This window comes from Delphinapterus leucas, chromosome 18, assembly GCF_059928025.1.
Source record: "Delphinapterus leucas isolate spDelLeu-1000000601 "Yukka" chromosome 18, BTC_Dleu_Yukka2, whole genome shotgun sequence".
In the NCBI taxonomy this organism is placed as follows: Eukaryota; Metazoa; Chordata; class Mammalia; order Artiodactyla; family Monodontidae; genus Delphinapterus; species Delphinapterus leucas.
The window spans coordinates 62,467,743-62,493,378 of NC_143146.1; the positions used below are offsets into that span (position 1 = coordinate 62,467,743).

The following is a 25,636-nucleotide window of genomic DNA, read 5'->3' on the forward strand; positions in this document are numbered from 1 at the left end:
CAGAAAAATCAGTGAAGTCAAAGGAGGCCATTTTGAAAAGATCAACAAAATTGGCAAATCTTTAGCTAGACTGACCAAGAAAAGGAAAATTCAAATTACTAAAATCAGGAATGAGAGAGTACATCATTGCCGATCTTATAGAAATATTCAATAAAAAAGGAACATAAGGGAATACTATGAACAACTGTATGCCAACAAAGTAGATGGTTTAGATGAAACGGACAAATCCCTAGAAAGGCATGAACTACAAAGACGGACTCAAGAAGAAGTAGACAATCTGAACCGACCTATAGCAGGTAGAGAGATTAGATTAGTAAATTAAAGCCATTCCATAGAAAAAAGCCCAGTCCCAGATAGCTTCACTGGCAAAATCTTCTAAATAATGAACAAATTAATACCAGTTCTTTACAAGTTTCTCCCCAGAAATGGAAGAAGAGAGACTACCTCCCAACTCATTCTGTGAGGCCAGTATTACCCTCATACCAAAACCAGACAAAGATGTCATAAGAAAAGAAAACTACAGAATATATCCCTTATGAACATAGATGCAAAAATCCTCAAAAAGTAACAAACCAAATCCAGGAGTGTGTAAAAAGGATTATACACCATGACCAAGTGGGATTTGTCCTAGGAATACAAAGTTGGTTCAACATACCAAAATCTATCAATGTAATATATTGTACTATTTCAATAAAATAAAGGCCCCAAACCACATAATCATCTCAACAGCCACAGAAAAAGCATTTGAGAAAATACTCTTTCGTGATAACAACACTCAAAATATTAGGAGTAGGAAACTTTCTCAGTCTGTTAAAGGGCGTCTATAAAAAACCCACAGCTAACATCATGCTAACGTATTTCATATTTTTTAATGGTTTGAAATAAAAATATTTTAGATATATACATTGGGTTAAATAAAATATATCATTGAAATTTTATTTTATGTATTTTTAATATGGCTTCTAGAAAAGTTTTAATTACAAATGTGGCTCATATTTATGGGATGCATTTTATTTCTGTTTGACAATGCAGTTCTGGACACGGGGGCTCTAGGTTCTGGCAGATCTGGGTCTTACTTCCTGCCCTGTAGCACTGGATAGTCGAGGCGCGAGGGCAGAGGATTGAGGGACTGGGGTGGAGAAGAAGCAGACAGGGGAAGATGAAGGGGTGTATTAAATGCAGTCTTTCTGTGAGCATAGGGGCTTTGTTTTATTCACAGCTATATCCTCACTGCCTAGAATAGTAAAATTGGTAATAGAATCAGTTTCAGTAAGAGGATAGGGTTTATTACTAAATGGTTACTTATTCACATCTGATATTTGCTGTAGGTACCTAGAATCTAGAAAATGAGAATGCAGTTTAGTGAGCACAGACGTGACATTTGATAATCATCCAACCATGAGGTGAGTGTACAGATGCCTTGGAAGACTAAGGGGAACTAGACAGTGGTAGCTGCCATTTAACAAAATGTTCGTTGTTGCCAGGTGTTTTGATAGTGCAAGGCAAATCTTTGCCCAACGATTTTTTTTTTCATATTTAGGGAAAATATATCTCATGTAAAATTACCTGATTTCCAAATATTGGCACCTAATTCAAATTTTTAAAAATGTGCATAGCAAACAAAACCCTCCTGTGCACTGGATTTGGCCCAGAAGCCAGCTGAATATTTAGCTGGTAAAGTGAATGCGTGCTTCCTTTGACTCCTTAGGCATCAAAGCAAAGAACTCAACCAGTGCTACACACAGGAAGCCTTCCCAGACCTCCTTATCTGTGTTACATCCTCTTTCATAAGGTCTAATAGTCCATGTATTTCTTCTCAGCAGTTGTTACATTTGCAGTCTACATTTGTGTGATTATTTGATTCAAGATATGTCTCTTCCATGGGACATCTGAAAGCTCCCCATGGGTAGAGGCTGGGTCAGTTTTTACTAATCAATAATTAACAAATGAATGAATGAATTGGGCAGGAGAGATGAATTTTGAAATGCATGCTGTGTTAAAGAGTATAGCATCTCACTTGGAATTCTGTGTTGAAAGGTTGAGTCCAACAGCTAGTTGTTTTGTAGGCTCTATATGAGAAAAGATGACTTTTTTCCCCTGTTACATAGACATTTCAGTGTTATCTACACTAATATATCTTAAAGCCCATTTCAGAGAACACTGGCATTTGCAGCAGAACACATTAATGTCAGCATCTATTTGTACTTAGTAATTCCAAAGTTCTCATAGTTTGACATTTTAGGCTGTAGCTAATCCTCTGGACTTACTGCTCTTCCTGGGAAAAATGGAAACACTGCTTCCCTTGAATAGTTATTAAAAATATCTTTTTAAGATTTTGGATATTTGTAAAGTTTGATTATTTTAAGCTCTGGAGGAATGGGAAAGCTGGAGGAAGAGCTGTCAAGGATCACTAGAACCAAAGTTTTCTATTAAAAAAAGAAAAACAGAAATCAATAATAATTTGCCAAGTTACAGTTGAAAGATTTACTGTCATAATGAAATAAAATAAAGGCTGTATTGCTGAAAAAAGAGTGGTCACCTTTTCTATGCCTTGAGACGTAATGAAGAAATATGATGCTGGGAAGTGAGAAACAGCAGGCAGGGAAAGGAGAGAAGACCACAACCTGTTTCAGTTCGTGGACAAGTTTTGAACAGTGCTAAACTTTATCCTTTACATTTTTATAAGTTGCAGAAAGGAAAGTCTTAAAAGATTTCTTAAAATTGAATCTGTATGGTTCCATTTATATAACATTTTCAAAATGACAGCATTTTAGAGATGGAGAACAGATTAATGGTTGCCAGGGGTTAGAGATGGGGCAGAAGTGTCTATCAGTTTTTGCTTTGTGTATCTTGAAGCTCAGTGTGTGTGATTGTAAACAGTGAGGATTATTTCCTCCTGACCCTTCTATCATTATGAAATGACCTTCTTCATCCCTGGCAATATCCTTTGTCTGTTATTAACAGAGCCATTGCATCTTTCCTTTAGTGTTAGCATGATAAGCACACTCTATCTTCTTCCTTTTACTTTTAATCTACTTGTATCTTTATATATAAATGGTGTTTCTTATAGGAAGCATATAATTTTATCTTACTTGTTTATCTAGTCTGACAATTTCTTTTAATTGGGATGTTCAGTCCATTTACATTGAATGTGATTATTGATATGGTTAGATTTGAGTCTGTCATTCTGCTATTTGTTTTCAATTATCTCATCTGTTCTTTGTACTTTTTTCTTTTTTTTTTTTTTGTGGTACGCGGGCCTCTCACTGTTGTGGCCTTTCCTGTTGCGGAGCACAGGCTCCGGACATGCAGGCTCGGCGGCCATGGCTCACAGGCCCAGCCGCTCCGCGGCATGTCGGATCTTCCCGGACCGGGGCACAAACCCGTGTCCCCTGCATCGGCAGGCAGACTCTCAACCACTGCGCCACCAGGGAAGCCCCTTTGTACTTCTTTTACTCCCTTTCTGCCTTCTTTTGAATTGAGTGCTTTTTATGATTCTGTTTCATCTCCTTTGTTGTCGTATTAGTAACAGCATTTTGTTTTGTTTTGTAATTTAACTGGCTGCTTTAGGGTTTACTGTACACATATTTAAATGATTACGTCTACCTTCAAGTGATATAACACCACTCCACATATAGTATAGGAAACTCTCAATGGTATATTTTCATTTCTCCCTTCCTGGCCTTTATGCTATTATTGTCATATATTTTATTTATGCATATGTTATAAACCCTGCACTAAATTGTTATTTTTGTTTAGCCAGTGATCTTTAAAGATATTTAAATAGTAAGAAAAATTCTTTACCCCTGCAGTCACCATTACCAGTGTTCCTCATTCCTTTGTGTAGATTCATACTTTCATGGGGTTTCATATTCCTTCTAGCAGAAGAACTTCCCTTAGCATTCCTTGTCATGTGGGTCCATTGGTGATTGTTTCTTTCAGCCCTTGTATTTCTGAAAGAATCTATTGACCACCTTCACTTTTCAAGGGTATTTTCTCTGGGTTCATCATGTGTTCTTTTAGTATTTTAAAGATGTTTCCCCATTGTCTTCTGGCTTGCATTGTTTCTAATAAGAAATTTGCTATCATTTTTAGCTTTGTGCTTCAGTACATGATGTCATTTTTTTCCTCTCTGCTTTTAAGACGTTTTCTTTATTACTGGTTTCGAACTGTTGATTCTGATGCATAATTTTATTCCTGTTTCTTTGTGCTTTGGGTTTATTGAACTTCTTGGATGTGTGGTTTTATAGTTTTCATCAAATTCAAAACTGTCCTGCCATACTTCAAATACTTCTTCTGTTTCCCCCCTGTTCTCTTTCAGGAGCTCCAATTCACACATAAATTATTAGGATGCTTGAAGTTGTCCCACAGTTTGCTGATACTTTATTTTTAATTCTTCTTTCTCTGTGTTATCATTTTAGATAGTTTCTATTGCTATGTCTTCAAGTTCATTAATCTTTTCTTCCACCGTTAATCGCATCTGGTGTATTTTTTAATCTCAACTTGGGTCTTTTTAGAAAATCTTCTGTGTCTCTACTTAACTTTTTGTACATGAGGAATACTGTGTTTAATCCTTTTGTCTCTTCATTCTAACATCTGTGTCTAACATCAGTACCCCCTCTCAACAACTGATTTCTTTATTTTTCTCATTATGGGTCATATTTTTTTGCTTCTTTGAATGCCTAGTAATATTTGATTAGACATTGTGAATTTTACCTTTTTGGCAGATGAATATTTTTGTATTCCTATAAATAATCTTGAGCTTCACTCTGGGACACAGTGGAGGCACTTGGAAACAGTTTGATTCTTTTAGGTCTTGCTTTTAAAATTAGTTCGGTGGGACTGGAGCAACATTTAGTCTAGTCTGTCCCCTACCACTGAGGCAAGACCCTTTGGAGTACTGTACCCAGTGTCCTCTGAATTATGAGGTTTTCCAGTCTGCCTGGGAATAGGCCCAGTGCAGGGCCCCAAGTGCATGTGGGGTACTGTTTCCTCTAATCTGTTCAGCTGGTTTTTCTCCTACCCTTAGGTAGTTTCATCACGTGCATGCACTGATCAGTACTCTGTTGAATACTCTACTCAAGCAGTACTCTTTGCTGATCTCTGGGGTTTTCTCTCTTTGTTGCTCAGTTCCTGCATGCTGACCTGTGAACTCTAGCCATGGTGTCTTGAGAACTCTCCGCTCCATCTCTACAACTCAGGGAGTCAGCCAGGCTTCACCTGGGTTCTCCCATTCTGCACCGTGGCCTGGAAACTGTCTCAAGGCAGTAAGCTGGGGCGATCACAGGGCTCACCTCATTTGTTTCCCATCTCTCAGATAACTGTCCTGCATGGCTCAACCTCAGTGTATTGAAAATAGTTGTTTTGCATATTTTGTCCTTTTTGTTTTTGTTTTTTGGCTGTTAAATTGGGTTTCTGTTATTCCATTTGGTTGCAAGTGAAAATCTCAAAATTAGGGTTTTTTTTCTTTATATATTTAATGTCACTATTGAGAAAAAAGTTGTACCTACACCATTTATCAGTAAGCCAGTTTCTAAACATGCTTGCTATATTTAAGTTTATGAAGATCTGAAGTGGGATAAAGGGAGTGGGGCTGTAGAAAATAAAGGTGACTAAGTTCCCTTCCTTCCTCAGAGCTTTCTGATTTACTGTTTGGTCGATTGTTGCTCTGCTCCCTTATTAATCAGAGCCCCTTGGTTCCTTTTGGAGAGAGATTCTTTAAATGGGTTTAAATATGCCACTCAAAATGTATGAGGATGTTATAAATAAAATTGTCATGGTCTTTATGTTTTAATCTGTATGATTTAAACTTTGACATTAAAATATCATGGAGGAAACATAATGAGAGGACTTAACTCACCAGATATTAAAATGTATTTTAAAGCTACAATAATTAAAATATTGAAGTACTAATGCTAATATAGCCACAGATTCATGGGTCAAAATACAGTGTCCATAAACAGACTCATAAATGTGTTTGAAACACTTAGCATAGGTTATTCAGTTAGATGGCATGGAGACAACTGGACAACTCATTGCAAAAACTTAAAGTTGGATATCTCCTCCCCATATCTTATACAGAGATGTATTCCAAATAGGTTAACTATAATCTAAAAGTACTAGAAGAAAATATGGGCAATTCACATTATCTTGAGGGAGAGAAGGCCTTTCTAAGTATGACACAAAAGATACAACCATGAAGGAAGTTATTGATGAGATTACACAAAGATTTTATATCTCCTAAGTGGTGAAATAATCATTAAAAACAGGGAGTTCCCTGAGAGCCTAGTGGTTAGGATTCGGGGCTTTCACTGCCATGGCCTGGGTTCAATCCCTGGTCTGGGAACTGAGATCCCACAAGCCACATGGTGCGCCCCGTCGCCCCCACCCCCCCAAATAATATCATTAAAAGCAGATTTGATATCCTTACTGTGTAAAGACTCCTAATACAGTAGTAAAAAAAAAAGATGAATGCCCTACTAGAAAAATGGGCAGAGGACATGAGTAGATAATCATAATTAGGGGCAAAAAACATGAATGTCCAGTACATATTGATTTTTTAAATGTTCTATTTAATAATAATAGTAACAATAAAAAAATAATAATAAGAGCTATTACTTATTATTTATTATTTCTGTTTGCCTGAATATAAGAACTTTAAACAAATTAGCTAGTTTAATCCTTTGAAAGGCAAGTGTACATATTATCATCATCATTTTATACATGTGACGGCTGAGACGGGACATGAGGACCCTTGCCTGAGGTGACAGAGCTGTCGGGTGCTTGAGCCAAGGTTTAACCCTTCTGAGCCCTGCTCCTCAGCACTTCTCAAAGAAGTAAATTAAAACTACCTTAAATTCCACTGCACTTCACAGAGAAGTTGATAATTTGCATAAGATCACACAATTTATAAGCAATAGAAGAGAGCTAAAATTTTTAGGAAGAAAAATCATAAAAACAGAAGAAAGAAAAAGAGTAAAGTAAGTAAAGTGAGTAACAAAACAGATGTCTTTTAATTTTACAAACTCACCATTTCTTTTCAGAGTATTTAAAAGACGCTTCAAAGAAGATGAAAAGTGGGCTTATGTTTGTAAAACTGGTTAACCCGTGTTCAGGTAAGCGCTCTTGCCCCCCACCCCGCCCCGGTAATGGTAACTTGAACATTTTTAAAACGTTGTAGCTGAAAAGTGTGTATATTTATTTGTCTTTGTATGTTTGTTCTTCCTGAATAGCTTTTAAAGGTAGGATAGCATTACATGGTGACAAAAGCAAGCTAATGACATAACCAGTCTTCTAAGATAATTCACTTGACTTAAACGTTTTTTTATTTCTTCTTAATTTTAATCCATAGAGCTGTATTCATCAGAAATGATGGCAAAACAAAACAAAAAAATGTAGCGTGTTTGATTTCTCTCTGAAAACAGATGAATTTTCCTTGGCCTTTTTAAGCCAACTTTTCCTAAAGTAGTTATCCAATATTAGCCTCCATTTATACTCATTTTATGTTATAAAGTAAAATAAATAACCAGAGTTTAAAAAAAAAAAAAGGCTTTTACTGGACATGCCAAGATTTTGAATAGTTTCATTTTTAGCTGTACTTTCCTTATTTTGTTCAGACCGAAAAGTAGTATATATATTTTTTCCTGTCAACGGGTGATTTTTTTGCATTAAAAGCATTGTATTTTGAGGAGATACATGTTTTATCAGGAACAATTTTACCTTTATACTCAGTGTATTTTGCTTTGTCTTATAATTTTTAGGCAAAAATATTAAAATATAAGTATATAGTAATATTGGTGATACTATTTATCTCTGTGTGAAATTTTTCTCCATTAGTTTATTTTATAAGATTTACCAGGTTATTATTAATTTTATAAGGCTTTGAGTAGATACCTGATATTTAGCAAATTAGAGCATCCTCTTGGTGACTGTCGTACTGAATAGTGAAAGCAAGAGAAATCCAGTGAGCAGTGCCGTGTTGTTATCGTTGTTGCAAAGACACATAAATAGAAACAACAAGAGAGGCAAAAATTCCGGCTTCCTCCAGTTTTCTTTTCCTCAAAATGAAATTGAATGTAATTGGTCAGTTATATTATGTGGAACTCCTAGGTATATGTAAGACTAAGATGAGGTGAGAAATGTTTTTTCAAGAAAAGTTTTAGTTATCAGTAAAGCATTTAACAAAAGGAAGGTACAAAAAAGGTCAGGCTTCTTGTAAAATTCATTTCATCTAAATGTCCGTGGACAACATTTTGCTATACTGACTATGGAGAAATAAAGGCTAACTTTTGCTGAGCACTTACTAACGTGCTGTGCTAGGAGCTTTACGTGTACGTATTCTGTCTTTTCAATCCTTATAAAAAAAAATACTGAGGTAGGTTCAGTATTGCTCGCAATTTACAGATATGGAAAGAGAAGTACAGAAAGGATTATATAGCTTCCCCAAGGGCTCACGCCCAGCATGTAGTTGAGATAGACTCAAACTCAGGGCCCTGGATTTTGCTATGCTTAGAAAAAAAATTCGTGCATTGGAGGGATTCATTCAGATTCATGCAGATGTGCCCAGTCCCTGCCCCCTTCTAACTTCCATTTTTTTTGGTGTTTTAAGAAAGGGAAATTTTCATCCAATTGGGTGTGGCTTTCCTCACTCCTCACGGCGTAAAGCACGTTGCTGTTGTAGGGCCCTGGCCTTTCTCCTGTGGAGCTCGCCTCAGGTGTGCAGGCCCTGTCTCCCGCCCTCTGTATGGGAGGCTGTACACCGCCCTGGAGACAGGGCCCACAGGCCAACTCAGTTCATCTGGCTGAGCCATTAGGTTTGGGTAGTTTAAGAATGGGTTTTTCTTCCTGATCTGATAGAGGACTCAATGAGAGGCTCTGTAGCAGTTAAGATAAATGATTTGTACTTTTGTGTTTATTGGTCTAAGTTCAGTGAGGATTATACAGTTGGAAAACAAGCATCTGTATGTAATAGCTACAAGCTTTCCTTGGAGTCACTTTGTATAGACTATATCTATGTATGTTTATGTTCATATTAGGAGCATTCCTCAGAACTATTAGATAGTCTTTTGATATTTGTGTGTGTGTGTGTGAAAACTTACAAATAAAAAACAGATTTGTTTTAACAGGGGAAGGAGCCATTTACTTGTTCAATGTGTGTCTACCACAGCTGTTTGAAATAAAAGTTTTCAAGGAAAAAAACCATTCTTGGTTTATAAATGAATCGGTTCAATCAGGTAAGTGACTAGTGTATATATTTACATTAACACATACCCTGACTTTGCCGTCCTTTACATCTATCTGCCCAGTTTGGAGTCTGGTCCATGGCTTTTTCTTTGTTGGCGTCAGAGCAGGGTTTAATCAAGGAGAAAGGAAAGATTTAAACAAGTTTAGATCAATAACTGTGTGTCTTAGATGGTAGGAAATTTTTAACTAACAATTCTGATTTTTCTCCTAAAACACTGACACACCCCGAGTCAGATGACTTTTGTACTACGGAGTGCACATTGTGTTCACTGGAAACTCTTTGCTCTTATCCATTTTTGAGGATCTTCAAGTTTTTAACATCTTATTTCCTTGCAAATGGATGTTGATATAGCTTCTAGAATAAAATAGAAGAGAAGAGAATGCTTTCTCATATAAATTACTATGGCCACCCCACCTGCCCCCAGCACACACACCCAACACCCAATTTCTATTTCTTTTAAGAGCGTTCCTTTGATTTGGGGCTCAGCGTTGACTCGGAAGACAAAAGGGTGCCACACGTAGTCCTGACAGTTCTGGGTGAGAGTGGGAGGGTGCGTCGTGGGGTGTCTCAGTTCCCTCTGTCCCTCTGTCTCTCGCCGTTTGCAGAGAGTGCTTTCCATTGCTTTCTAAGCCCTCTGCTTTCTGTTGACCGTCTAAGTCACCGCTTAGTGCTAAGGTAGGAAGGCCACTTTGCCTTTCTTGTAAGGCATACAGAAGAAGAGTTTATTGCTGGTGTTGAATTTCATATACCTGTGTGCATGGTATATGAAGATTTGAAGTGGTTTCCAGTTGCCGAAATGCAGCGGTAGACTGTGTATTTAGCCTGGTAGGTGCCAAGTATACATTCCTTTTTATTGTTCTCTTTTCTTATTTTTCATTTGGCAATATATGAGAGTTCCCACTTCTAATGTAGTATACTTGCCTTTGAGTTTGGCTGGATAGACACAGTAATATCCAGATGAAACTGGAAAATATTCAGAAGCAGTGATTGATTAGCTCTCCTGGACTGTCTGACTTGGTACCTGCTCTTTTTTTTTTTTTTTTTAATAGACCTTTTTTTTTTTTTTTATAGTTTTTGGTTCACAGCAAAGGTACCTGCTTTTTTCATCATTGTCTTCTTTTTAAACGTAACCTTAAAGAAAGAGCTGTTTTTGTTTTTGTTTTGTTTTGCGGTACGCGGGTCTCTCCCGTTGCGGAGCACAGGCTCCGGACGCGCAGGCTCAGCGGCCATGGCTCACGGGCCCAGCCGCCCCGCAGCATGTGGGATCTTCCCAGACCGGGGCACGAACCCACGTCCCCCACATCGGCAGGCGGACTTTCAACCACTGCACCACCAGGGAAGCCCAGAAAGAGCTGTTTTTAAGAATGGCTACCAGGATATTGTTTTCAGAACAAGAAACCTGTTTCTAATTTCTGAATATAATGGATGCCTCATATAAACTGAGCTTAGAGCTTCTGATAGGTTGTTTCATAAACTTCTCTTCTACTTAAAAAAAAATAATTAACTAATGTCATCATGTAAAATTACGTCCTTAATTTTTTTTCAACATACTGTGAAATGGATTCATGTATATAATTTACAGTTAGAATTTCTTGGCTGTATAGGTAGGTTGCTCTGTTAGAGAATAAAAGTCAGTACATGTTTCCTGAAACCAAATTAATAAGCATGGAGATGAATTGTTTATTGTTCTTTTTGATGAAATACCTCTTCTGGTTCACTTCCATGGAAGAAGGACTCTGGGATGCTTGGAGGGGAGTGCGGTAGAGAAAAGTGGGGCGCAGGCAGCCTAGTTGATTTGCCTTTTTTCCTTTCAGCGTGGAGAGCACCACTCATCTTACTGCAGAGATTCCAGTTTCTTATGCTCAGTCTTGTTAGACTCCTGCCCTCTTGCATTTTTCTTTGGGAGGAGGGATGGGGTAGTTTCTGGCGACCTCTGAGCTTTGAGTCATTGACAGTTCAGAGCTGTGAGCCCAGAGCCCATAGGAGAAGCCACGTACAGAGGAAATAATATTGCTTTCCCATGGCTTCCTCCTCAAAAGCACAGGAAATTACATTTTACTGCAGCTTTGTAGATAGACTTATACAGGTTTCCTAATGTTTGCCTGATTCACATTCTGTCTGTATTCCCCCGAACCCTGCTATTTTTTTTTGGCAGGGGGTGGGAGGTGGGGAGAGGAGGGCCTCTATTAAAAATGATTTCTAAAAAAGAAATGGAAAGTTAAAGATCAAGTTCAGTGTCTTGGCTGTCCTCTCCACACCAGGGATTTGAAGCTGTTTGGAGTGAAATCTCGTGGACCATGTTCTGCCTTTTGAGAGAATCACATAATCTTGGGCCTGTGTAGGAGGAGCTTCTGAATTTGGAATTTCACATATATTTTTCAATGAATGGTTCCCACATTGGGATTAAGGTGAAATAACTAAGTTGTCTTTCCATGTTGTTGAATTCTCTTTTTAATCTGTAGGAGGTCTTCTTCACTTTGCCACACCCATGGACCCTCTGTTTCTGCTTCTCCACTACCTTATAAAGGCTGATAGAGAGGTGAGTTTCCCAGTTTGGGATATTAACAGTGGGGAAACAGAATAGATTGTTTTTTTTAACATGATCTCCTCTCTCTCCTTATAATGGTCCAAATGTAGACTCCCCACAGTTCAGATTTAACTTGGTTGGTATACAACACCTATATCATGTGTGCTGGTACAGATCAGAGCACTGATCGGCAGACCTGAGATCCAGCATCATTAGCTCACCAACGAGTCCTGAGAACTGCCTAACCCTTTGTGTTATCTGCCTTACTTGTTTGACAAAGTCTAACAATGAAATTCTCATTACGTACTCATTAGTTTTGAAATACAGTACAAATGTTAAGACCTCAGGCCTTAAGAGAATAAAGAAGATTTATCGTCTTTCATTTTCTTCTGTGTGAGACACTGTGAAATAGGTACTCTGGGGGTGTGTCCAGCAAAAGCTCCTTAATGGGGAAGCTGTAGTTGAGGAATCCCAGATGGAGTAAAATTTACCTTTGTGATATAAGACAGAGTTTATTAATAGTAATAGTTCCAGCCAAAGGTCCCAGGATACCTTTACAGTTGACAATTATTAAGGATCCCAAAGAACTTTTTGTTCCTGTGTGTTTTATCTATCAATATTGACTACATTAGAAATTGAAACTGAGAAATTTAAAAATAATTTTATTAATTTATTTTTAAAATAAAAATAATAAGCCCATTATATATTAACACATGACATGTTTCTAATGAAACAAACAGTAAAAGTCAGTGAGGAGTATGGTACTGTTTTACATTTTTGCAAATCTCTTTGATGTCTGGCTTGAGAGAAGACAACTGGATTTTCACATCTTGTTCTGCATTCGGTCTGTTTCCATACACTGTTTGAGTGGAAGTGTGTAAAGAATATGCAGCCTTTCACATATGAGGTCAGAAAAGGAAGGAATTGTATATTAGCCTTTTAGATAGTTGTGGATACTCTGCTTTGATACTACTCCAAAAACCAACAAGTAGTGGTTTCTTAAAAGTTAGTTGCAGTGTGGAATCTGAAACCCTGTCAATGAACTTTCCGTGTTCTTGTTAAAAAACAAAATTCAAATGAGTAAATTTTAAAGATCTTATTGGCTTTCTTGAATGATTCACGAATCGGGCAGCATCTATTCTAGCAGACAGAAAGAAGCTCCAAGGAACTGTACAAAATGAAAAACTTTTACAGCCAGAAGGGAATAAGAACAAGAAAGTTCAACTAGACTAAAGGGGGATTGGTTATGGCAAGGTCACGTTTCTTTAGGGCATGCCTGGCGTCTATCAGGCAAATGACCTGGCTAGTGCTCCTTAGCAGATTACTGATTGGCTGGTTTAAGATCCCTCTTCTGGGTGAGCTGAAACTAATTAAATTAAGTCTCTGTTTGGGCTTAGCACAAACGACTCCATTTTGGGCCTGCTGTCTGGTTTTTAACACTCTCTTATGTTAAAATCTATTGGATCTTTCACGCATATTACTTTGCAATATCATGCATTGGTCATTTGGAAAATATTGTCTCACTGAATTATGCAGGTCTTCCAAATGTCTACACAACTTATTACACACACACACACACACACACACACACATACACGCACACGCACACACCTTTGTTAATTTAATATTACCAGTGATCTCTTTAGAAAACTGAGTGTTGGGAAGCTTGTCATAGTGGCAGACAAATTCTCTACAATTCTAATTTTTGCTTTAAAGTTCAAATTTTATCGTTGGCTACAAGCACTGTCAATCTTTCCCTTGAAGTGACAGGTTCACTTCATTTATGTTCTGTCAGTACTCAAGTCTGAATAACCATAGTTCATAGTGGTTCTTTTGGGTAAAAAACTGAGAAAAAGGGAGCTAGTTCTGCTCGCAACTTGGACAGTCACACAGCGCTTTTCCTTGAGATGATCCCTGAGCCTCGGCGATAGCCGAAGTACTTCAGCCACACTTGACTTTCATCACACAGAGCATTTAACCTACTTGCACCCCAAGGTCAAGATTTAAATAAAAGAAATTGCTTTCGCTCCTTGATCAAGGAGACCCTTAAGTGCAGCTGGGATTTTTTACCTGCTCGTCCATGGCAGTTTGATCAAGGAGACCCTTAAGTGCAGCTGGGATTTTTTTACCTGCTCGTCCATGGCAGTGAAGAGTGCAGTGGCTGCTGGACGGTTTGCTGGCACCACCCTGACTGGTGCTGAGGAGCCAGGGCTTTTACCCACCTTTGGATTGAAATCATCAGTGCAAATGTTGACACAGTGAAAATGCAAATAGCATTGTAGCCTTAGCTTGAGAATAGTTTGGAGCTTGTGGAGCCCCTGCAGGGGTACTGTATCTCCCAGGGATCCACCAACCACAGCTTGAAAACCTTCGAAATGACAACTTTAAGGAAGGGTGTTATTTAAACACTTAGAGGAATCTTATTTTTGCACTCTCATGTCTGCAAATAGTTTAAGTGCTTATGGGTTCTCACTGAGTACTTAGATCCATTCTCCAAAACTCGTGTTTTGTATTTATATTGACTTAATTTGTGATAAATACCGAGAGTAATAAAACTGACTTAAAACTTTAGGTGGTGCTTTCTCCTGATGCACCTTGTCGTCTCTTATTCTCCTCCTCTCCTACATTCTTTGTTCTTTATTGTGGATTAGTGAAGTTTTATTCCTTAGTTTAATCATGTTTCCTCTTACCTGGAAGCTACTACGGTAGCCGCTATAATTAGGGCACGGCGAGCAGTGAGGCCGGTGAGCCGTGTATCTCTAAGGAGCAGAAACGGTTCTAGTCCCTACCAGGAAGGCCCTAGCAGTATTCAGGGAAGAAGATGGAAACTTCAGGTGGCTCCCATTCCTGGTGTTTCTAGGATACATTAGCGGGAGGAAGCCACCAACCAGCCTTAGTATCAATACCTGTGTTGATGCACCTTTAAAGGCCCTTCCCCCATTTGGGGGAACTGTTTGCCCATTTCCCATTAAGACCCTGACTCTGGTGAATTAATCCTCACCCTGGCCCTCTGGGAGGCTCTGGGGGTGCTGTGGCTGGTTCAGGGAGGCAGATGCAGAATGAAGCTCATGGTGGTAGTTGGCTTTCACTGTAAACCATCTTGCTCTCTCTTCTCAAATACTTAAAGTGCCCCTTAAAATAGCCCGTGAGGCATTCAGATATTTCCTCCCCTACATTTTAGATGTGATCTTTTCCTATTTAATTAAAAAAATATTAGTATGTACTTTCAAAATGTTGACCCATTCTTTGTTAAACATGATTTATTTTAACGTCAGTAAAAATAATTCTTCTGTCTAGCTCTCCCAACTGTTATTAACTTTATATCCAAACAAGTTTCTTATTGCAAAACCTTTTTATGTATATATGGTAAAGAAAACAAGAATGAAACGTTAGTGTATTATGAAATGATGATGTCAAGACTGTGTGGTAGTCCATTACATATTAGTAAAATATTGTTTTAAAGTAGTTAAATATTTAACACATTGGGTGATCATGGAAGAATATAGATTAAGGTAGGAATCTAAAGACAGTAACTTGGGAAACCCGTGAATTATTCTTACTATCTGAAGGGAAAAGAGAACATTTAAATTAAAACATTTCTTGCCACTTGATGGAACCCAGGCGCTTTCAAGAGCTTCCTAAAGGGAGCCGAGAGTCAGTTCTGGAGCCTGTCCCGTTAAGGGAATCCTTAGGTGGAACAAGTGACTTTGAATTTAGTTTAAAGGTCCAGCTATGAGGTTATATATCTTTGTCTCTTTTTTTTAATGTATGAGTTTGTTGACTGGAGTACTTGCATCCTGACTGACTAAAGTCTTTTTTTTCAGGGAAAGTTTCAGCCCCTGGAACAAGTTGTGATGGATGACATGTTTCCGAATTGCATCTTGTTGCTGAAACTTCCTGAACTTGAGAAGTTACTTCGACATGTGACAGAGGAGAAAGGTATGGCATACGGCCTTTGAAATCAGGTTTATGATTTCAGAAAAGCTGGGCATCTGTCTGAGAATGCAGTGGCTTGAAGGCCTGTGGAATGTGATGCTTATTCTGTGTGGGTCATAGGGGAAGCTGTCGTTCAGATTCGCTTCCACTTGTCAATATTCATCCTCTATTGCACTGGCTTGTTCAGTCTGCGAATTTGAACCAGTGAAATATGGTGGCCTGTCTCCTGCAGGGCCAGGATTCACGAGGCTCAGGCTTTAGTCTCAGCTCTTCTTTCAACTAGGCTGTGACTTTAGGTAAGTGCCTCGACTGCTTTCTGCCTCGGGTTTCTCATTTGTAAAATTGAATAAAATCTGTGCCTTTATTGATTCAAGAAACATTTATTGAGCACCTACTAAGAAGCATATGTTGGGCACTAGAGCCAGGCTCTAGGGATAGTTATAAATAAAATATTATCCTTTGCCTCACTTTGCTTCTACTCTGATGGAGACAAATGACAAGTAGGGCAATGACAGTAGGGAATAAGGGACGTGAACTCGGGGTTTTGTGGGGACGCACAGGACAGGTTTATAACCCGGCCTAGGTAGGGTGGGAAGTGCGGGTAGGGGGGTATTGTGTTGCTTTCCTGTGGGAGATAACCTCTAAGTGGAGGCTAAGTCAGAGTAGCAGCATGGATGTATGGAAAAGCTTGTCATGCTTAGCAAGATCCAAGAAGTTCAGTGATACGTTTAGGTTAGTAAGGAAAGAACAGGGGAGAGTGCTGCACAAGGGTTCAGGTGGTGAAGGGCCTTATACGTGTCTGGACTTGACCTAATGGTAGTGGAGTGTCAGCAAAGTTTTAAGTAGGGCAGTGCTATTGTGTGGAGAAGCTAAGGTCTGGTCCCCAGAGGCTGCTGCTGTGGTCCAGGCAGGAGGTGATGGTCACCTGAGCTTAGGAGGTGGAACCAGAAGGAAGTAGCAGCCTCGTGTGTTGACTGGATGATGGTCAAGAGAAGGAGGAATCAAGGATGGCTTCTGGGTTTGTGCCTTGACCCACAGGATGGATAGAGATGGCCCCCTGGAGACAGGGGACACGGGTGCGAGGAGCAGGCTGGGGGTGACAGAGATGAGTTGTAGCCATTCATTTGAATTTTGAGAGGAGGAAGTGAGGCAGTGTGTGAATGTGTTTTGACAGGTTTGTAATAGCATTCAGACTTAGCATCAGTGTCTCCAAAAATCATCCAAGTAGTTTTAGAGTTAATACGGAAACACAGTGTGAGAACCGAAACAGCAGGCTGATGAGTTATGGTTATTTGGGGTTCTAGATGGTTTGGCCAACTATGGTAGTTCTTCTAGGACCAAGAAAGTGGTGACTCCAAGAAGTGTAAGCTTACAGTGGAAAAAGGGAAAACCTCATTCATTGCATTTCACATTCGAAGGGTCTACTAAATTCACACTTGGCCAGACACAGAGCTCTGTTTTGAGCCTGAGGGGTATGTGGTGCCCAGGTTTTTATCAAAGCAGTGCTATTAATGACACTCCCTGGTGCTGATCTTGGCAGGAGACAGTAATATTTTTGTGGGTGACAAATGAAGTAGCTCATAGCCATTTCTGAAAGCTAAAGCAGTGAGGAAAAATTACAAGTCATTTTCATTTTGCCAAGTTAATGGAAGCTGACAACACGATTAACTCATTAGCCAAAAATCTTCCAATAGCTGTATAAGAACAGTTGCCTGAAACCAAAACCCAGCAGCCCAAATTCAGAAATAGTATTAAAGCATTGTCATTTGTTAGTGTACAGCCTGTGTTCCAAAGCAGGAGCTTCCCTCACTTCCATTCCTTCCTCCTTGCTCACTGACCCCCTGACCGTCTGTTGAATCATTATCTGAACTCCTGTCCTAATCTCTTTCACTTCTCAACATCGCCTAACTTTTGTAAGTTCTGCTGTAATAGAAAGTGAATGCCCTATACTTGTCTTGTTTGACCAGCTCTAAATAACCAGTTGTAAACTTCAAGCTACTGTGTGTTTCTCTTTGGATCTTTGTGGGAAATGATGTCTGTCTTAGTATGCTGTCCTTGTATACAGAAATGACATGAAGAAAAATATTTCACATATTTGTGTTCTGTGTCAAGGGGTGAAGCAAGTGATGTGGAATTGCTTCTGTTTTGATGAAGAGGCCTTTTTGAAGGTTGAGGCATTAGAGATCTTATTATTTCTTGTTTTTAAAAAATTGGGGGGGAATTCCCTGCCGGTCCAGTGGTTAGGATTCCGTGCTTTCACTGCCGAGGGTGCAGGTTCAGTCCCTGGTTGGGGAACTAAGATCCCGGAAGCTGCGCAGCACGGGCAGAAAAAAAATTTTTTTGTTTTGTTTTGTTTTTGAACCTTCCATTATTTTAAGATTTACAGAATGTAGTTCATTAGGGGAAGAATTAAATTATGAAGAAACTGCCAAGACTTCTAGAGAATTGCATACATCTTTTACCTGTGAAATTTAACCTAAATTACTTTGTTTTGCCTTACTGTCATTAAAAAAGAAAGAAAGAAAAATTTGAGGCCTAGGGTTTTTAGAAACCTGGCATGTATAAAGGTTGATGATATAACTGCTTTGAAAATGAAAGTACATGGGCAAGGGAGGCGGTCTTTTTAATCAGAAAATTTAAAGGTACAGAAAAACTCGGGAAAAAGCTACAAATATTTGTCTCCAACTGCAAAATCAACCAGTGTTAATGTTTTGTTATTTTTGCTTCATATCTCTTTCAGGGAAAGAATTTCTTTAGGAACAATCTGGTAATCTGATCACAGGATTTGATAGCCTACAAGAAAAATTAAGAATGTATTTGCTACATGGTTTTGAGCAAATCATTCAAACTTTTCAGCATCCTTGATCTGTAAGATGAAGGGTTAAGAGTATCCCTCATATTCTGCCATATGTTATAATTAGTACTCTGCAAAGTTGTTCTAAATCATAAAATAAAGCTTTCCTTCTCTTGCCTTTAGAGTGTTGAGATCTCTAAATTACAGCATATGAACATTATTTAAGAATTGCAGTTAATAGTATCTACTATCTACCACAAAGAGATGCTTTAGGAATTAAATGAAATCATACAAGTAAATCAGTGCCCAGAGAGTGCTGGGTGTAGAGTAAGTGCTCAATAAATGTTTGTACCATTAAGGCTTGTGAACTAGAAATTTTAAATTCTTTGCTGATGTTTAAGTACTAGGTATACAGTAAGTGACCAATGCACATTTGTTTGATGGTCCAGTGATTAATACAGAGTCAAGTGGTTTAAGTAGGAGAATGGGGATAATCAGATAATAATAAAAATGTCTACCATATATTAACAAATTATTATATATCATCTCTGTGCTTGTTGTTTTACGTATGTTATTGAATTCTTGCAGTAATTCCCTTTCATTGTTAGTAGAACCAGAATTTTTACAAATGAGGAAATTGAAGCTCAAAGAGTTTAATAAGCACACTGACTAACCTCATAGAACTTGAAGTGGTAAAATCAAGGTTTGAACCCATGTCTGTCTGACGGCAACTCTTCCTCTTCCTTCTTACAACTGTGTAACACTTCCAGGAGACTCTGTTAGAGTTTTTAGGTGTTGTCTCATGTAAAAATAGAAACTTAATTTTTTGTTAGTCTTGTATATCCCATTAATAATGTCTCTTTGTGAGACAAAGAGAGAGACAGGAAAGGAGACAGTGGGAACTTCTACACCTTAAGGAAAAGACAGTTCTCATCCTGGCAGTGAGCGTTCTGTTTTCCAGGCATCCTCTTTTAGTGATTGCCTTGGGTCCTGGCTGCTTGTTTGAATTAGATTTTTGTGTATTTTTAAGTTAGTATTTGGTTCCATTCTCTTTATTTTATTGCTAGGGTTTTTAACTAAGAAACAAAGAAGACTGCTAAAGAGTGGTCAGGTACTACCCGTGACAGGGAGCAGAGATAAAGAGGAAAGTTGATGTTTTTTCACTTCCATCCTCCCCACAGGCGCTGTGCAGAGAGAGTAAAAACCTGAAATGCTCAAATTCCCCAGTCAGCTATTTTGATATTGGACTCCAGATGCTGTCTCAAAAGTCTGTGGCATTAAAGATCTCGTTAAGCCTGCTAGGTTTATGAGAACCTTTCCTTCTCCCTGCCGAATAAACCCAGCCACAGTTGTTTGCATCCTGAATGATGATGGTGGTGATCTTAGTTAGTTAGCACTGCCTGCTTTATTAGTGAAGGAAACGATGTGTCTCAGTTTGCTAGCTCTGGGGCTCAGCATGCTTCTTGCCAAAAAAGCTCCCATTCAGTGGAGAGATGACAGGGGAAAGGACTAATAAAGGGTTATGAACTTCATCTTGAGTATAATACTCTGTTTCATATTGCAAGCAAAAGCTATGCTGTGCTGTTCATTGTGATTAACAGGAAGAGCCAGGAAAACTTACCTGATTAAAATACCCCAAGCACAGTTGCCAAGTTTCTATCCCCAGGAGGCAGGAAAGAAAAAAAGAGACCATATGAGTTTCTCAGTTATGGAAAACATTCAGAAAGTAGATGTGAAAATCTGCTCCAGGCAGTTTGTTCAACAATACATCAGGGAAATTCAAGTTTGTGAACTGATTACCCAATTGCTGAACATGTTATTTAATTGTGGACTCCTTTTTATTCCATCTTTATTTTGTAAACCCAATCTTTCCAGATGTTTGAGACCAGTTTTATAGGCACCAGACACATTAGGGAAAGAAACCTTTCCAGCACGCGCACATGTCATCTAACTCACAAACTCGCAAATATTAAATTTAGGACACAATAGAACATGTTATGGTATTTTTCATAATTGTGGGTAATCTGTGGCCTTCGTGAATATTTTAAACCACTTTGCTTATCAAAATGTGTAAATTTTAAAATTAAACAGTAGTTTATGCACTTCATCCTTATATAGTATTTTGGGATATTCAAGCTTGGTACTTCTTAGTGATCGTCTTGTCCAGGGGAATGTTTAGTTAGAAATAAATTTGTAATTTAAAAACTTCCTAGGAAAAAAACTCCAGGCCCAGCTGGCTTCACTGGTGAATTCTACCATACTTTAAGAAAAAAATAATACTCAAAGAAATAATGATACTTAGTCAAATTCTTTTAGAAATTAAATGAAGAAGGCATATTTCCCAACTAATTTTATGAAACTGGAATGGCCCCAATACCAAAATCGAAGTTATTACAAAAAGAAAACTAATCTAGTATCCCTTATGATCATAGATGGAAAAATCCTTTAAAAATATTTGCAAATTAACTATGTAAAAAGGATAGTACATTATAACCAGGTGAGGTTTATCATAAGAATGCAGAGTTGGTTGAACATTAGAAAATCAATCAGTATGAGTCACCATATTTATACATTACAAAAGAAAAACTGTGATCATCCCAATAGATGCAGAAAAAAACATTTGACAAAATTCAGTCATAATATAAATTCTCAGCAAATTAGAGATAGGAAGGAGCTTCCTCCTTCTGGTAAAGGACATCCATGACAAACATAAGCTAATATCATACTTCATTACTTTTACAAGTGATATCATACTTGTAAAAGACTGAACACACTTTTCCCCTAAGATTGGTACAAGATAAGGATATCAACTCCTCATCCTGCTAGCGGAAATCCTAGCATTTGCAATAAGATAAGAAAAAAATTTGGACTTCCCTGGCAGTCCAGTGGTTAAGACTCCATGCTTCCACTGCAGGGGCCTGGGTTCAATCCCTAGTCAGGGAACTAAGATCCCACATGCCAATAAATAAATAAATAAAAGCTATGCATATCAGAAAGTAAATAGTGAAACTATCTTTTTTTCATAAACAGTATGGTCGTGTATGTAAAAAGCTCCAAAGAATTTACCAAAAAAAAAAAAAAATCACTAGAACTAGTAAGTTCTCAGGATATAAGGTCAATATAGAAAAATTCTATTTCTGTATATTAGCAGTGAACAATTGGACAGTGTAATAAAAGCACACCATTTATAATATAAAAAATCATGAAGTTGTAAGGATAAATGAAACGTAAAATATGCAAGACCAGTACACTGAACATTACAAGACATTGCAGAGAAATTAAAGAATTAAATAAGTAGAGAGATATACCATGTTCATGAATTAGAAGACTTAATATTGTTAAGATGTCCATTCTCTCCAAAGTAATCTATAGAGTTAATGGAATGTCTATCAGGCTTTTTTTTTTGGTAGAAATTGAGAAGCTGATTCTAGAATTTATATGACAGTGCAAAGGATCTACAGTAGCCAAAACAATTTTGAAAAAGAAGAACAAAGTTGGAGAACTTACACAACCTGATTTCAAGACTTACTGTAAAGCTACAATGATAAAGAAATTATGGCATTGGTATAAGGTTAAATAGATAGATAAATGGAACCAAATAGAACAGAAGTGGACCCACATTTATGTAGCCAATTGTTTTTTTTTCCCAACAGTGTCAAGATAATTTAATGGGAGAAAGGATAATCTTTTCAACAAATAACCAGGAAAAATTGGATATCCATATGAAAAACAGTTAACATTAACTCTCACCTCAGAGTCATACAGAAAAATTAACTTGAAATGGATCAATAATTTAAATGCAAAAATGAAAACTATTGAATTTCTGGAAGAAGCCATAGAAGAAAACCTTTGTGACCTTGAGGATTGGCAAAGATTTCATAGGACACAAAAACTACTAACCATACAAAAAAATTATAAATTACATGTCATTAAACTTAATATCTTCTGGTCTTTGAAAGATACTCTTAAGAAAAGAAGACAAGCCACAGTTGGAAGAAAATATTTATATGACATATATCTGATAAAAGATATATATAAATGTAAAAGGAACTCTTTTAACACAATAATAAGATGATATCCGGCCCTGTAGAAAAATCAGCAAAAGGTTTGAACAGACTTCACAAAAGAAGATTTATGAATAAGGCACATGAAAAGATGTTCAATATCATTAGTCACCAGAAAAATGTAAATTAAAATCACAGGGAAATATCACTGATATCCACCAGAGTTGCTAAAATAAAACAGACAGACACTACCAGTAAGTTATGGAACAACGGGAACTCACCTACCTGGCTAGTGGAAGCATAAAATGGTCAAACCACTTGACAATTTCTTACGACTCAGTAATGCTACTCCTAGGTATTTGCCCAAGAGTTATGAAGACATATGTCCATACAAAGATTTGTGCAAGAATGTTCAGAGCAACTTTTTCAAAATAGTCCAAAACTGGAAACAACCTAAATGCCCTTCAGTAGGTGAGTGGGTATACAAAACATGGGATATCCATACACAGGATACTACTCCATAATACAAAGGAAAGAGCTATTGCTAGCTGCAGCAAAATGGAAGAATCTCACAGAAATTATGTTGAGCAAAAGAAGAGGGTCACAAAAAAGTACTTACTGTATGATTCCATTCCTGTGATGTTCTAGAATAAAGCAAAAACAATTCTGTAATCATAGCAGATCAGTGGTTGCCTGAGGTCTGGATAGGGGTGAGAGAATTGACTGTAAGCTCAGGGGAACTTCTTGGGCTGGTGGTTACATGACTGTATGTAGACATTTGGCCATACTCCTCAAATTGTACACCAAAAATGGGTGTGTTAATCATACGAACATTATTCCGAAATACAGTTGTTTTTTTAAAAAAATGAAGTAGAACTGATCCAGCACAAGAAGCTAAGCCTCCTGATTTCAGACACAGTTTGTTTTGGGGTTTTTTTGTTTGTTTGTTTTGATTCTTCCTCCCTCGTTGTTCTCTACAAGATAATGTTGGCTCCTTCCTGTCTCCCACGGAATCCAGTGGGAAGCAAGGCAGGAGTGACTCAAGCCTGGGTGACCAGGAAGGTGATTTGGGAGGAAGATGACACACAGAGCCTCAGCTCGGGGCTCTGGGCTTCCTGGATGGGTTTAGTCTTGCTAAGACAGGATGAAGTCATGCCCAGAGAGAGATACAAGTTGGCGTCCAAGGAGGAGGCAGTGGAGCCGGAAAAGAGTCAGAGGAAAAGCCATTAGAGATGCAGAACGACCAAGAGAAAGGTTGTGTAGGTCCATGGTGGAGAGTCTTTTCCCATAAGGAATAGGGGCGGAAGTACTGAGTGGGGTGAGGACTAATTGATCTCAGTAAAATGAACACCAGATGCACGGCTTTGAAGTCAGATTGGGAAGGAATCCAGTGCTCCTGTTTACCAGCTCAGTGACTTTGGACAATTTATTTAACTTCACTCAAACCTAATTTTTTAATATGGGGACAAATAGTAGTTTTTACCTGGGATTCATTCTGAGCATTCAGTGAGAAACTGTGTATGAAGAACTTAGCACAGGCCTGACTATGCATTAGACTCTGATGTTATTATCATTAACAAGTTATAATTTAATTTTTTCATAACTAATACTAAGTATTTGATGTGTGCCAGATGTTGTGCCATCACCTCATTCAATAGGTGACTTCCTGAGGTGACATCGTGCGCTGGGGGTGTAGGAGCCCCAGCAGTACGGCTCATAGCCTGGTCTCCACTTCTTCTGAACCAGCATTTCCAGAGGGAAAGAAGGGGCCTGCAAGGGGCTCAGAGAGTGAACGAGAGGGAGGAAAGCTATGGCAGGTTGTAGAATGTCCTTTCAGGAAATTTGGAGGTAGAGACAAGAGACAAGTGAGTGGCAGAGTCAAGGTGGGATTCCTGGGAGAGACCTGACCACTGAGCTTCTATCAAGATTGTCTCAGGCAATGATCAGAACGTCTGAGACTCATTCAGCAGCATACATGTACTAAGTGATTGCTGTATGCTCTTAGAATTCTCCCTATTTTTGTACAAAGAAATATTATATCACCTCCAGGGAGGCTGAGTCTAGCCTCATCTGCCTTGGTTCCACAGCACGCGGTTTGCCAAGCAGTCCTGGCTCCAGGAGAGCAGGCATTGCGCCTTGGAATTCTCAAACTTCTGGCAATGCCAGAAGTGGGTCCCTCATTTTCATTATTCCAGTGACGTGTCCTGAGGAGATGGGTGCAAAGGTCCAGCACCCACTCCATCCACCTCCTATTGCCCACAGTGTTGACGACCACAGGCTGAAATGGGGAGGAAATGTGCAAGAGCTCAGGCCAGCCCTTCCCCATACCAACCGTTCAGTGAAACTTCAAGCAGTTTAACAGATTGCTGAAAACCACCCCTGAACAAGCAGTTTCCGTTTCCCACCATGATCATGAGGAAAGAGAAAGCGTCATTCTATGTAATTCAAGCAGTCACATGTGGCAAGTTTGTATCTGGCCGTGGGAATTCCAGTGGTCACGAAGGTAACTCCTGCATGGAGGCGGGAGGCCGGAGTGGAAGAGCTGCGTCTGCTGACTGCACAGAAAGCAAGAAACCCTGTGAATGAAGTGTTACCAAGGAAATAATGGCTTAATATCATATACCATGTATGACATTAAGCGGTTAGATTACATAAAGCTAGCTGGATTGTGAGGAGAGGAAGTATAATTTATATGAGATGAGACTTTTATCTCCATAAAGGGCCAGATTGAGCCTATCATAACTCTAAATTCCCCTGAAATAGCTATGGCTATATTGGTAATACATTGAAAGATAGATATATCTTTTCTTCTTTCTCCACTAATCCCACCAGAACAGCACTAAATAGTTAACAAGATTCTTTTCCTGAATGAATGCAATGAACTTCATAGGCACCTGCATTTAGCTTCAATTTTCTTTCTTGGGATTTCCGTTTTTATTTTACAAAAGGAGTCTTTCATTGAAAGCATTGAGGTGAGCTTAAAATTATTCAGAAAAATTAAGATTGCTCGGTATGTTAATTTGCTGAGTTTTAAAAATTACCTTTTGAGACGATGACTAGATTTATTGTGGTGACCATTTCAGAATGTGTATAAATATCAAATCACTACACCTGAAACTTAATATAATATT

General features: G+C 38.4%; 1 protein-coding gene across 11 annotated transcripts in view; it reads left to right on the top strand.

Annotated features, from left to right (window-relative positions):
• Positions 1–25,636, top strand: part of RNASEH2B (ribonuclease H2 subunit B) — a 95,971-nt gene that overhangs the window by 19,084 nt on the left and 51,251 nt on the right. For all 11 annotated transcript variants that reach the window (XR_002644689.2, XM_089899605.1, XM_089899607.1 and 8 more), the window contains exons 2-5: positions 7,044–7,115; positions 9,126–9,233; positions 11,707–11,783; positions 15,596–15,710. Coding sequence is in view for 10 of the 11 variants with exons in the window: in XM_089899605.1 (XP_089755731.1) it covers positions 7,044–7,115; positions 9,126–9,233; positions 11,707–11,783; positions 15,596–15,710 (372 nt within the window). In the remaining variant the exon portion in view is untranslated. The remainder of the gene's footprint in view (positions 1–7,043; positions 7,116–9,125; positions 9,234–11,706; positions 11,784–15,595; positions 15,711–25,636) is intronic.